The sequence below is a fragment of the Cinclus cinclus genome, chromosome Z, assembly GCF_963662255.1.
Source record: "Cinclus cinclus chromosome Z, bCinCin1.1, whole genome shotgun sequence".
In the NCBI taxonomy this organism is placed as follows: domain Eukaryota; kingdom Metazoa; phylum Chordata; class Aves; order Passeriformes; family Cinclidae; genus Cinclus; species Cinclus cinclus.
Genome location: NC_085084.1, coordinates 84686222 through 84700067, shown reverse-complemented (window position 1 = coordinate 84700067; position 13846 = coordinate 84686222). Strand labels below are relative to the sequence as shown.

The window sequence follows — 13846 nt, the reverse complement described above, 5'->3', positions numbered from 1 at the left end:
CCAAAAAATCCCAAATATCCCAAAAATCTCCAATTCCCAAAAATCCCTAAACCCCAAAAATCCCAAAATCCCCCCAAAACCCCAAACATTAAAAAACCCCAAAAACCCGCACTGAAAATCCCCAAAATTCCTTTTTTTTCCCTTTAAAATTCCCAAAATTCCCCCCCCCCTCCCCCCCAAAATAAAAAAATTTTATTAAAAAATTTCAAATTTTTCATTTTTTTAATTCCCAAATTTTTGGGTTTTTTTTCCCCCCCCTTTTTTTCCAGAAGTTCAGACAAAAAAAGTTCGGAAAGTTCCTCCGGGTTTGCCGTCCTCCGTAAGTAGCGCGAGTTCCTCGGGATGAAATGCCGGAATTTTGGGAATTTCGGGAATTTTGGGAATTTCGGGATAAAAGGAAAGAATCGGAATTTTCTCCGTTCGGGGTTTTTTGGGGGGAATTTTGGGATTATTTTTTTTTTTTGTTTGTTTTTTTCCATCCCCCGGAAATGGAAAATCGGGGTCGGAAAAATCCAATTTGGGATTTGGGTTCAGGCTCATTTGCATATGGATCCGAGGATTACGGCCTCATTTGCATATTGATTGGGTATTGGCACTGCCTCATTTGCATATGGTTCTAAGGCTAACGGCCTCATTTGCATATTGGTCGGGTATCAGAACTGCCTAATTTGCATATGGTTCTGATGATTATGGCCTCATTTGCATACAGATTTTAGTGTCGGCACAGCCTCATTTGCATACTGTTCTAATGATTATGTCCTCATTTGCATATGGTTCTAATGATTACGGCCTCGTTCGCATATTGATTCGATATCGGCACTGTCTCATTTGCATATGCCTCTCATGGTTACGGCCTGATTTGCATATCGATTGTGTGTCGTCACAGCCTCATTTGCATATGGTTCGAAGGATCATAGCCTCATTTGCATCTGGTCCTAAAGATTACGACCTCATTTGCATATCGATTCGTTATCAGCACAGCCTCATTTTGCATACGGCTCTAAGGATTGCAGCCTCATTTGCATATGGTTCTGATGATTTTGTCCTCATCTGCATATGGTTCTAAGGATTACGGCCTCATTTGCATATCGATTTGGTATTGTCACCGCCTCATTTGCATATGGTTCTAAGGATTGCAGCCTCATTTGCATATTGATTTGTTATCAGTGCGGCCTAATTTTCATACGGTTCTAAGGATTTTGGCTTTTTTTGCATATGGTTCTGATGATTACTGCCTCATTTGCATATGATTCTAATTGCTGCTGCCTCATTTGCATATGGTTCTAATGATTACAGCCTCATTTGAATATGGTTGTAAGGATTACGGACTCATTTGCATATCGGTTTGGTGTCGGCACAGCCTCATTTGCATATGGTCCTAAGGATTATGGCCTCATTTGCATATGGTTTGAATGATTACAGCCTCATTTCATTTGCATATTGATTCAATATCGGCACTGCCTCATTTGCATATGGTTCTAAGGATAACGGGCTCATTTGCATATGGTCCTAAGGATTACGGGCTCATTTGCATATTGATTTGATATCGGCACTGCCTCATTTGCATATGGTTCTAATGATTGTGGCCTCATTTGCATAGGGTTTGGATGGTTATGGCCTCATTTGCATATAAATTGTATATCGACGCTGCCTCATTTGCATATGGTTCTATGGATTTCAGCTTCATTTGCATATGGTTCTAAAGATTGTGGCCTCATTTGCATATCGTTTCGTTATCGGCACAGCCTCATTTGCATATGGTTCTAGTGATTGCGTCCTCATTTGCATATGGTTCGAATGATTACGGCCTCATTGGAATATTAGCTTGGTATTGGTGGCGCCTCATTTGCATATCGTTCTCCTCGAGACGGCCTCATTTGCATATCTTCCCTTTCAGCCCCGAACCCCCTCATTAGCGGCAATTGATCGCTAATTAACGAACATCACAATTAATCGGCGTTATCCCAAAAAAAAAAAAAAAAAAAATTCGGAAAAATCCTGGAAATTTTCGGTTGCAAGAATTTGAACTCGGAGCCCGAAATAATTCCAATAATTATTAGAGCTCAGCATCGCTTCTGTTAATTAATCGAATGTAATCGATGTCCTCATTAAATGCCGGGGATTAATTAAATCCCGCTGCCGTTCGTCAGACGTCCATGGGAATCTTTCGGAATGGCGGGAAAACGTTAATTCAGGGGAAAAAAAAAAAAAAAAAAAAAAAACGAATTGAAAAAAATGAATTGAAATGAATTAAAAAATAATCGGGCCTAAAATTAATTGGGAATTTCTTTCCCTCGCGAAGTGAAAATCCTTGGAATTATTTCTGATTGGGCGGGAATTTCGATATTAAAATTATTCCTGGATATTTGAATTATTCCAGAAATTCCTTTTCCCTGGAATTAAAGGAGAAAAAAATTCCGTGGTTTCGGGCGAAAATTGGGAATTCTGGGGTGGAAATCCAAAGATTTCGGGGCATTTTTTTGTTTGTTTTATTTTTCCCTTCTTAAATTTGGGAGTTCTTTGTGAATATTCCTGGATTTTTTGGGCATTTATTCAGCGTTGCGCCGTCAGGAATTCCCGGGGGGGAAAAAAAAAAAATTCCTGGGGTAAAAAAAAAAAAAAAAAAAATTGGGGAATGAGAACCCGGCGTGGATTTGAAGGGGAATTAAAATGATTTATTTGCTTGTTAATTAGAGATCCTAATTAAATCGCTCTGGGGGATTTGAAGGAAATGGATGGGAAGGGTTGGGGACGCTCCGGGGGTTTTGGGGCTTTGGCTTTTTCGTTTGGGGACGGGCGGGTTTTGTTAGGCTGGGATTAAGGGGGTTTGGTTTAGCTAGGCCAGAGTCTCCCTCTGCAGCGCGACGCCGGCAACGCGAGAAAATTTAAACGAGAAAGAAAAAATTCCGGAGGTTTCGGAAAAAAATTCCTGCGGGGAAAAAAAAACCCAAAAAACGAGAGGCTGGAAGTTCTGGGGAATTCTTGGGAATTGGGAGGGGAATGAGCTCGGTGGGGGAGGGGATTAATTAATGTCAATTAAGGAATGGATGGATGGATGGATGGATGGATTAATTAATTAATTAATTAATTAATTAGCGCTCAGGGCTCCGGCTGCGCTTCCTCGCAATTCCGTTTTCCTTCGGGAATTCGGAGTTTCCCAAGTGCAAAGCTCGGCACAGTCCTTGTTTAAACCCAGTTAAAGCTGGGCTTAAGGGTATGGCACTGCACCGGGATCCAGGATTAGGATCGGGATCGGGATCGGGATTGGGATCGGGACTGGGACCGGGACCGGGATCGGGATCGGGATTGGGATTGGGAAAAGGATCGGGATTGGGATCGGGATTGGGATTGGGATCGGGATCGGGATTGGGATCGGGATCGAAATCGAGATCGGAATTGGGATTGGGTTTGGTACCGGGATTGGGATTGGGATTGCGACTAGGATTGGGACCGGGATTGGGATTGGGATGGGAATCGGGATTGGGATCAGGATTGGGATTGGGAAAGGGATCGGGATCGGGATTGGGATCGGGATCAGGACCGGGATCAGGATGGGGATAGGGATCAGGATCGGGATTAGGATGAGGACTGGGATCGGGATTTGGATCAGGATCGGGATTAGGATGAGGATTGGGATTGGGATCGGGATTGGGATTGGGATCGGGATTGGGATCGGGATCGGGACCGGGATTGGGATCGGGATTGGGATTGGGACCCGGATTAGGATCTGGATTAGGATCAGGATCAGGATCGGGATTGGGATTAGGATTACTATCGGGATTGGGATCTGGATCGGGACCAGGATTAGGATCAGGATCGGGATTGGGATTGGGATCAGGATCAGGATTGGGACCGGGATTGGGACCAGGATTAGAATTTGAACCAGGATTAGAAGCAGTATTAGGATCAGGGTTTGAACCAGGATGTCATTTCCCCTTTTTTCCACGTTTTTTCCAAGTTTCCCCCCCCATTTTTCCCCCATTTCCCCCATTTTTCCCCATTTCCCCTCCATTTCCCGCATTCCCCCCCCATTTCCCCCCATTTTTCCCCCCATTTTTCTGCCCCCATTTTTCCCCCATTTCCCCCATTTTTCCCCATTTCCCCTCCATTTCCCGCATTCCCCCCCCATTTCCCCCCATTTTTCCCCATTTTTCTGCCCCCATTTCCCCCCCATTTCTCCCCATTTTTCTCCCCATTTCCCCCATTTTCCCCCATTTTTCCCCCATTTTCCCCCATTTCCCCCCCTATTCCCTCCCCATTTCCCCCCATTTCCTTCCCCAGTTTTCTCCCCTATTTTCTCCCCCCTATTTTCCACCCCCATTTCCTCCCATTTTCCCCCATTCCCCCCCATTCCCCCCCATTTCCCCCCCAATTTTCCCCCATTTTTCTCCCCCATTTCCCCCCCATTTTCCCCCCATTTCCCCCAATTCCCCCCATTTTCCCCCATTTCCCCCCCAATTTCCCCCCATTTTTCTCCCCCCATTTCCCCCCCATTTTCCCCCAATTCCCCCCCATTTTCCCCCATTTCCTTCCCCAGTTTTCTCCCCCATTTTTCCCCCCTATTTCCCCCCCACTTCCCCCCCATTCCCCCCCATTCTCCCCCATTTCCCCCATTTCCCCCCTTATTTCCCCCACATTACCCCCCCATTTCCCCCCATTCCCCCCCATTTCTCCCCCCCTCCATTTCCCCCTCCCTCCCCATTTCCCCCCATTTCCCCCCATTTCCCCCCCTATTTCCCCCCCATTTTTCTCCCCAATTTCCCCCCCATTTCCTCCCCCCCATTTCCCCCCCAATTTTCCCCCCTTATTTCCCCCCCATTTCCCCCCCATTTCCCCCCCCCATTTCCCCCATTTCCCCCCCATTTCCCCCCCATTTCCCCCCCCCATTTCCCCCCCATTTCCCCCCCATTTCCCCCCCCATTTCCCCCATTTCCCCCCCATTTCCCCCCCCATTTTTCTCCCCCATTTCCCTCCCCCCCATTTCCCCCCTTATTTCCCCCCCATTTCCCCCCCCCATTCCCCCCCATTTTTCTCCCCCATTTCCCCTCCCCCCATTTTCCCCCCCCATTTTCCCCCCCATTTCCCCCCATTCCCCCCCATTTCCTCCCCCCCATTTTCCCCCCCATTCCCCCCCCATTCCCCCCCCATTTTTCTCCCCCATTCCCCCCCCATTTCCCCCCCTATTTCCCTCCCCCCATTTCCTCCCCCCCATTTCCCCCATTCCCCCCCATTTCCCCCCTTATTTCCCCCCATTTCTCCCCCCATTCCCCCCCATTTCCCCCCCCATTTTCCCCCCCATTCCCCCCCCATTCCCCCCCATTTTTCTCCCCCATTCCCCCCCCCATTTCCCCCCCTATTTCCCCCCATCCCTTCCCCCGTGCGATTCATTTGGGATTCAGCCCGGGCAGTTTTTTCCGGGGCTGACCCCTCAGCATCTGTCGGGAGGAGTTTTATCGAGTCCCTCCTTGGCACGGGGGACGTGCCAACGTTTCGGGATATTTCGGGATTTTTATCCTCGCCTCGCGTTTCCTCGGGGGGGAAAACGCGCCGGGAGTTTTTGTTTTCCGGGATGAGGAAACAGATTGGGTGCGACGGGCGCTTCCTGCGCCGGCAAAATGAACAAATCCCCCTCGGAACGCCGGGAAAATCCGCGAGGGTTTAGGCCTGGCTTATCCCAAAAAAAACAAAAATATCCGGGATTTCTGATGGAATCTTCACGAGGGAATTTCCTGCTGGGTTTTTTTGTTTGGTTTTTTCTCTTTTTTTTTCCTTCCGGGGGTTGGGAGCGGTGGATGTTGTTGTGGGAATTCCGAGGGATGGAAAATGGGATTTGGGGGGGGGGGGGGGTTCAGGGGATGGTTTGGGGTTGGAATTCCCGGAATGGTTTGGGATGGAATTCCTGGAATGCTTTGAGTTTGGAATTACAAATTCCTGGAATGGTTTGGGGTTGGAATTCCAGATCTTGGAATGGTTTGGGATTGGAATTCCTGGAATGGTTTGGGATGGAATCAGAAATTCCTGGAATGGTTTGGGATTGGAATTAGAAATTCCTGGAATGGTTTGGGATGGAATCAGAAATTCTTGGAATGGTTTGGGGTTGGAATTCCAGATCTTGGAATGGTTTGGGATTGGAATTCCTGGAATGGTGTGGGGATGGAATTAGAAATTCCTGGAATGGTTTTGAACAGAATCAGAAATTCCTGGAATGGTTTGGAGTTGGAATCAGAAATTCTTGGAATGGTTTGGGATTGGAATTAGAAATTCCTGGAATGGTTTGGGATGGAATCAGAAATTCCTGGAATGGTTTGAGATTGGAATTACAAATTCCTGGAATGGTTTGGGATTGGAATTAGAAATTCCTGGAATAGTTTGGGATTGGAATTCCTGGAATGGTTTGCGATGGAATTAGAAATTCCTGGAATGGTTTTGAACAGAATCAGAAATTCCTGGAATGGTTTGGAGTTGGAATCAGAAATTCTTGGAATGGTTTGGGATTGGAATTAGAAATTCCTGGAATGGTTTGGAGTTGGAATTCCAGAGCTTGGAATGGTTTGGGATTGGAATTCCTGGATTGGTTTGGGATTGGAATCAGAAATTCCTGCAATGGTTTGGGGTTGGAATCAGAAATTCTTGGAATGGTTTGGGATTGGAATCAGAATTTCCTGGAATGGTTTGGGATTGGAATTACAAATTCCTGGAATGGTTTGGGGTTGGAATCAGAAATTCCTGCAATGGTTTGGGGTTGGAATTCCAGATCTTGGAATGGTTTGGGATTGGAATTCCTGGAATGGTGTGGGGATGGAATCAGAAATTCCTGGAATGGTTTGGGGTTGGAATCAGAAATTCCTGGAATGGTTTGGGATTGGAATTAGAAATTCCTGGGATGGTTTGGGATTGGAATTAGAAATTCCTGGGATGGTTTGGGGTTGGAATTAGAAATTCCTGGAATGGTTTGGGGTTGGAATCAGAGATTCTGGAACGGTTCAGGTTGGAATCACAAATTCCTGGAATTTTTCGGGATGGAATCAGAAATTCCTGCAATGGTTTAGGTTGCTTTTACCAACCCCTGGAATGGTTTGGGATTGGAATTAGAAATTCCTGGAATGGTTTGGGATTGGAATAATGGAATTCTGGGATTTTCCATGGAAATCACAATTCCGGCCGTGCCTTTCCGGGGATTTTCTCTCATTCCTGGATTTTCCCTCTTCCTTCCCTGCCTGAACAACATTCCAGGATTATTCCTGGATTTTTTCCATTTCCACCCCGCTTTGCTTTCAAGGAACGAAACCCTCGGATTTTTCCCATTTTTCCAGAAAATTCCCTAAGCATTCCAATCCATCCCTGCAATTCCAGAGGCTTCCCAAGAGGAGCAAAATGCCCCCAAAAATTCCCAACAAAAATCCCTAAAAAACAAAATTAAAAAAAAAATCCCAACCCCACCAAAAAAAATTCTCCAGAATAATCCCTCAAAAAAAGTCCCCAAAAAAATCCCCAAAAAAATCCCAAAAAAATACAAAAGAAGTCCCCAAAATAATCCCAAAAAATCCATTAAAAAAAAATCCATAAAAATCCCAAAAATAACCTAAAAAAAAATCCTTAAAAAAAAAAAAAAATCCCAAAAATCCCAAAAGAATCCTTAGGAATCTCCCAAAATTCCCTGAAAAATCGCTAAAAAAATCCATTTAAAACCCCCCAAAATCGATGAAAAATCCTCAAAAAAAATCCCTGAAAAAACCCTTAAAAAATCCCCAAAAAATCTCCAAAAAAAAAAAAAATCCAAGAACTCCCCAAAAATTCCCAAAAAATCCAAAAAAAATACAGAAGTCCCCAAAATAACCGCAAAAAATCCCTTAAAAAAAATCCATAAAAATATAAAAAACCTAAAAAAAACCCTAAAAAAAACCTGAAAAAAATCCCCCAAAAAAATCCCCCCAAAAAATCCCAAAAATCCAAAAAAAATCCAAAAAAAAAACCACACGGAAAAAAACCCCAAAAATTCCCGAAAAAAAATCCACAAAAAAACCCAACAAAAAACACAACAAAAAACACAACAAAACCCCAAAAAAAGAAAAAAACCCGAAAAAAATCCCGAAAAACCCAAAGCACCCCCCAAGAAAACCCAGAAAAATCCTCCAAAAAAAACCCCAAAAACTCTCAAAAAAACCCCCAAAAAATCTCCAAGAAAATCTCAATAAAACCCCCCCAAAAAAACCCCAAAAAACCCCAAAACCCCCCAAAATAAACTCGAAAAAAAACCAAAAAAACCGAAAAATCCCCCCAAAAAACCCCCAAAAATACCCCAAAAAACCCCCAAAAATCACTTAAAAAACCCCAAAAAAATCTCCAAAAAACCCCCAAAAAATCTCCAAAAAAGCCCTAAAAAATCCCCCAAAAAACCCAAAAAAATCACTAAAAGAAAACCAAAAAAAGCCAAAATAAGCAAAAAAATCTCCAAAAAAATCTCCCAAAAAACCCTCAAAAAAATCTCCAAGAAAACCGGAAAAAAAACCAAAAAAAAACCCCAACCCCCCCCCAAAATAAACCCCAAAAAAACCCAAAAAAATTCAGAAAAATCCCCCAAAAAAATCTCAAAAAAAACCCAAGATACCCCAAAAAAATCACGAAAAAAATCCCATAAAGCCAAAAAAATCTCCAAAAAAGCCCTAAAAAAATCCCCCAAAAACCCAAAAAAATCACTAAAAAAAACCTAGCCAAAATAAGCAAAAAAATCTCCAAAAAAATCTCCAAAAAACAAGTAAAAAATCCCCCAAAATACCCGGAAAAAACCCCAATAAAATCCAAAAAAAACCCAAAAAATGTCCAAAGAAGCCCAAAAAAATCCCCCAAAAAGCCCCCAAAAATCCCCAAAAATCTCCAAAAAAATCTCCAAAAAATCTCCAATAAACCAAGAAAAAATCTCCCAAAAAAATCCAAGAAAAAAAATAAAAAAACCCCAATGCCTCCAAATAATAAAATAATAAAATAATAAAATAATAAAATTATAAATTAAAAAAATAAAATAAAATAATAAAATGAAATGAAATAACATAAAATAAAATAAAATAAAATAAAATAAAATAAAATAAAATAAAATAAAATAAAGTGAAAATAAAATAAAATAAAATAATTAAATAAAATAATAAAATAAAATAGAATAAAATAATAAAAATGAAAATAACATAAAAGAAAATAAAGTAAAATAAAATAAAATAAAATTTAAAAATAAAATAAATTTAAAAATCAAATAAAATAATAAAATAAAATAAAACAATAAAGTGAAAATAAAATAAAATAATAAAATTAAATTAAATTAAAATAAATTAAATAAATCAAATAAAATAATAAAAGGAAATAAAATAATAAAGTGAAAATAAAATAAAATAAATTCAAATCAAATAAAATAATCAAATAAAATAATAAAATAAAAGGAAATAAAATAATAAAGTGAAAATAAAATAAAATAAATTCAAATCAAATAAAATAAAATAATCAAATAAAATAATCAAATAATCAAATAACATAATAAAGTAATATGAAATAACATAAAATAATGTAAAATATAATAAAATAATAAAAAAAATAAATAAAATAAAATAAATTCAAATAACATAATAGAATAAAATAAGATCATATCAAATAATAAAATAAAAAATCAAATAAAATAATAGAATAAAATAAAATAATAAAAATAAAATCAAGTAAAATAATAAAATCAAATTAAATAACATAAAATAAAATAAAATAAAATAAAATAATAAAATAATAACATAAAATACAGTAAAAAAAAATAAAGTAATGAAATAATGAAATAATAAAATCAAATCATAAAAGAATAAAATCAAATAAAGTCGAATCCCATGAAATGAGAGGAAATAATAAAATGCAAGGAATTAAAATGAAATGAAATGCAATAAAATAATGAAAGGCAAGAAGTATTTATTTGTTTGGAGGACGTGCAGGAGGAGCAGCTGCGCTCTGCATACATTTGCATATTAATGAGCTGCAGATGCGATCACGCATGCATAATGAATGAGCTGCCGCTCAATACATCCGTCCATAAAATAAATAAAATCCAATCGTTCCGTCAATAAAATAAATAAAATCCAATCGTTCTGTCAATAAAATAAATAAAATCCAACAGATCCGTCCATAAAATAAATAAAATCCAATAATTCCGTCCATAAAATAAATAAAATCCAATCGTTCTGTCAATAAAATAAATAAAATCCAATAATTCCATCAATAAAATAAATAAAATCCAACAGATCCGTCCATAAAATAAATAAAATCCAATAATTCCGTCCATAAAATAAATAAAATCCAACAGTTCCGTCAATAAAATAAATAAAATCCAATAATTCCGTCAATAAAATAAATAAAATCCAATAATTCTGTCAATAAAATAAATAAAATCCAACAGTTCCGTCAATAAAATAAATAAAATCCAATAATTCTGTCAATAAAATAAATTAAATCCAACAGATCCGTCAATAAAATAAATAAAATCCAATAATTCCATCAATAAAATAAATAAAATCCAACAGTTCCGTCAATAAAATAAATAAAATCCAATAATTCTGTCAATAAAATAAATTAAATCCAACAGATCCGTCAATAAAATAAATAAAATCCAATAATTCTGTCAATAAAATAAATTAAATCCAACAGATCCGTCAATAAAATAAATAAAATCCAATAGTTCTGTCAATAAAATAAATAAAATCCAACAGATCCGTCAATAAAATAAATGAAATCCAATAATTCCGTCAATAAAATAAATAAAATCCAATAATTCCGTCAATAAAATAAATAAAATCCAACAGATCCGTCCATAAAATAAATGAAATCCAATAATTCCGTCAATAAAATAAAATCCAATAGTTCCGTCCATAAAATAAATAAAATCCAATAATTCTGTCAATAAAAATAAATGAAATCCAACAGATCCATCCAGAAATCAAATAGAAATCACATCGAAAATAACATCAAATAAAATAAGAATAAAATAAAGTAAAAGAAAAATGAAATAATAAAAGAAAATAAAATAATAAAATAATAAAATAAAATAATAAAATAAAATAAAAGTTTATAAGTAAACAAACACAACCCGCAATCCTGGAATTTTTATTTTGTTTTTTATTCTGGGATCCGCCAAAATAAAAATAAAAAAAACCCAAAGGGAACAACTAAATAAATGATTTATTGATTGATTTAATTTTTGTTTGTTTTGTTTGCATTAATAAATTAATTAATAAATGAATGAATTTGCTGCTGCGGGATCGGTGCCCTCTGGCCGCCCGTGGCGGTGCCGGCGTGTGACACTTGTGGCACGTAACGTCACGTAACGTCACGTAACGTCACGTAACGTCACGTAACGTCACGTAACGTCACGTAACGTCAGGTAACGTAACGTGACATCGGCATAATATAATGTAACGTAACATAACATGAACATCACAGAACGTAACATAATGGAACGGAACGGAACCGACCCCGAAACAAACCGTAAACATCAACGTAACGAAACGTGATATAACATCACGTAACGTCACGTAACGTCACGTAACGTAACATAACATGAACATCAACAGAACGTAACATAATGGAACGGAACGTAACCGACCCCGAAACACACCGTAAACATCAACGTAACGAAACGTGATATAACATCACGTAACGTCACGTAACGTCACGTAACGTAATGTGACATCGACATAATATAATGTAACGTAACATAACATGAACATCACATAACGTAACATCATATAATGGAATGTAATGTAACCGACCCCGAAACAAACCGTAAACATCAACGTAACGAAACGCGATATAACATCACGTAACGTCACGTAACGTCACGTAACGTAATGTGACATCGGCATAATATAATGTAATGTAACATAACATGAACATCACATAACGTGACATGATATAATGTAATGTAATGTCACATAACATAAGGAAGCATAACATAACGTAACATAAACGTAACGTAACGTAAACATTACATAGCATCACATAACATCACATAATGTAACAACGTAACGTAACATAAACGTAACATAACGTAACATAACGTAACGTAAACATTACACAACATCACATAATGCAACAACGTAATGTAACATAAACGTAACATAACATAAACGTAACGTAAACGTAACCTAACGTAAACATTACATAGCATCACATAACATCACATAATGTAACATAACGTAACGTAACATAAACGTAACATAAACGTAACATAACGTAAACATTACATAGCATTACACAACATCACATAATGTAACAACGTAACGTAACATAAACGTAACATAACGTAACATAACGTAACGTAAACATTACACAACATCACATAATGTAACAATGTAACGTAACATAAACGTAACATAACATAAACGTAACGTAAACGTAACCTAACGTAAACATTACATAGCATCACATAACATCACATAATGTAACATAACGTAACGTAACATAAACGTAACATAAACGTAACATAACGTAACATAACGTAACGTAAACATTACACAACATCACATAATGCAACAACGTAATGTAACATAACATAACATAACATAAACGTAACATAAACGTAACGTAACGTAAACATTACATAGCATCACATAACATCACATAACATAACGTAACATAACGTAACCGTAACATAACATAAACATCAACATAACGAAACATAATGTAATGTAACGTAAGGTAATGTCACGTAATGTAACATAACATCAACATAAACATAACGTAATATAATGTGACATAACGTAACGTAATGTCACAGAACATAACGTAACGTAACGTAACACATAATGTAACGTAACGTAACGTAACATCACAGAACATAACATAACATAAAATAACGTAACGTAACATAACGTAACACATAATGTAACATAACGTAACATAATGTAACGTAATGTAACATAACAACGTAACGTAACGTAACATAAACATAACATGACATAACATAACATCACTTAACGTAACATAACGTAACGTCACATAACGGAACGTAACATCACTCAACATGACATAACATAACATATCATCACGTAACGTAGCATAACGCAACATAAACATAACATCACATAATGTAACATAATACAACGTAACATAATGTAACGTAACATAAACATAACATAATATGACATAACATGACGTAACGTAACACAACGTAACGTAACGCAACGTAAACATAACATAACATCACATCACATAACATCACATCACATAACGTAACATAACGTAACATAAACATAACATCACATAACATAACATAAACATAAACATAACGTAACGTAACGTAACATAACATCACGTAACATAAACATGACATCACATAACATTATGTAACATCACATAACATAACATAAACATAAACATAACATAACATAAACATAACGTAACATCACATAACATTAACATAACATAAACATATCATAACATAACATCTAATAACATAACGTAATATAACATAACATAAACATAACGTAACATAGCATAACATCACGTAACATAGCATAACATCACGTAACATAAACATGACATCACGTAACATAAACATGACATCACATAACGTAACATAACATAACATAAACATAAAGATAAACATAAACATAAACATAACGTAACATCACATAACGTAACATAACATAACATTAACATAACATAAACAGATCATAACATAACATCTAATAACATAACATAAACATAACGTAACATAGCATAACATCACATCACATAACATAAATATAAAGTAAATAAATAAATAAATACAACAACCCGGGAAGAGTAATTTAAAAAAAATATATGGAACATTCCCCCAAAAAAA

At 37.3% G+C, this 13846-nt stretch overlaps 1 protein-coding gene across 1 annotated transcript in view; it reads left to right on the top strand.

Annotated features, from left to right (window-relative positions):
* Positions 1–13846, top strand: part of TCF4 (transcription factor 4) — a 145471-nt gene that overhangs the window by 76968 nt on the left and 54657 nt on the right. The window contains 1 exon segment of the mRNA XM_062513990.1: positions 270–319. Within this exon segment, the coding sequence (XP_062369974.1) occupies positions 270–319 (50 nt within the window).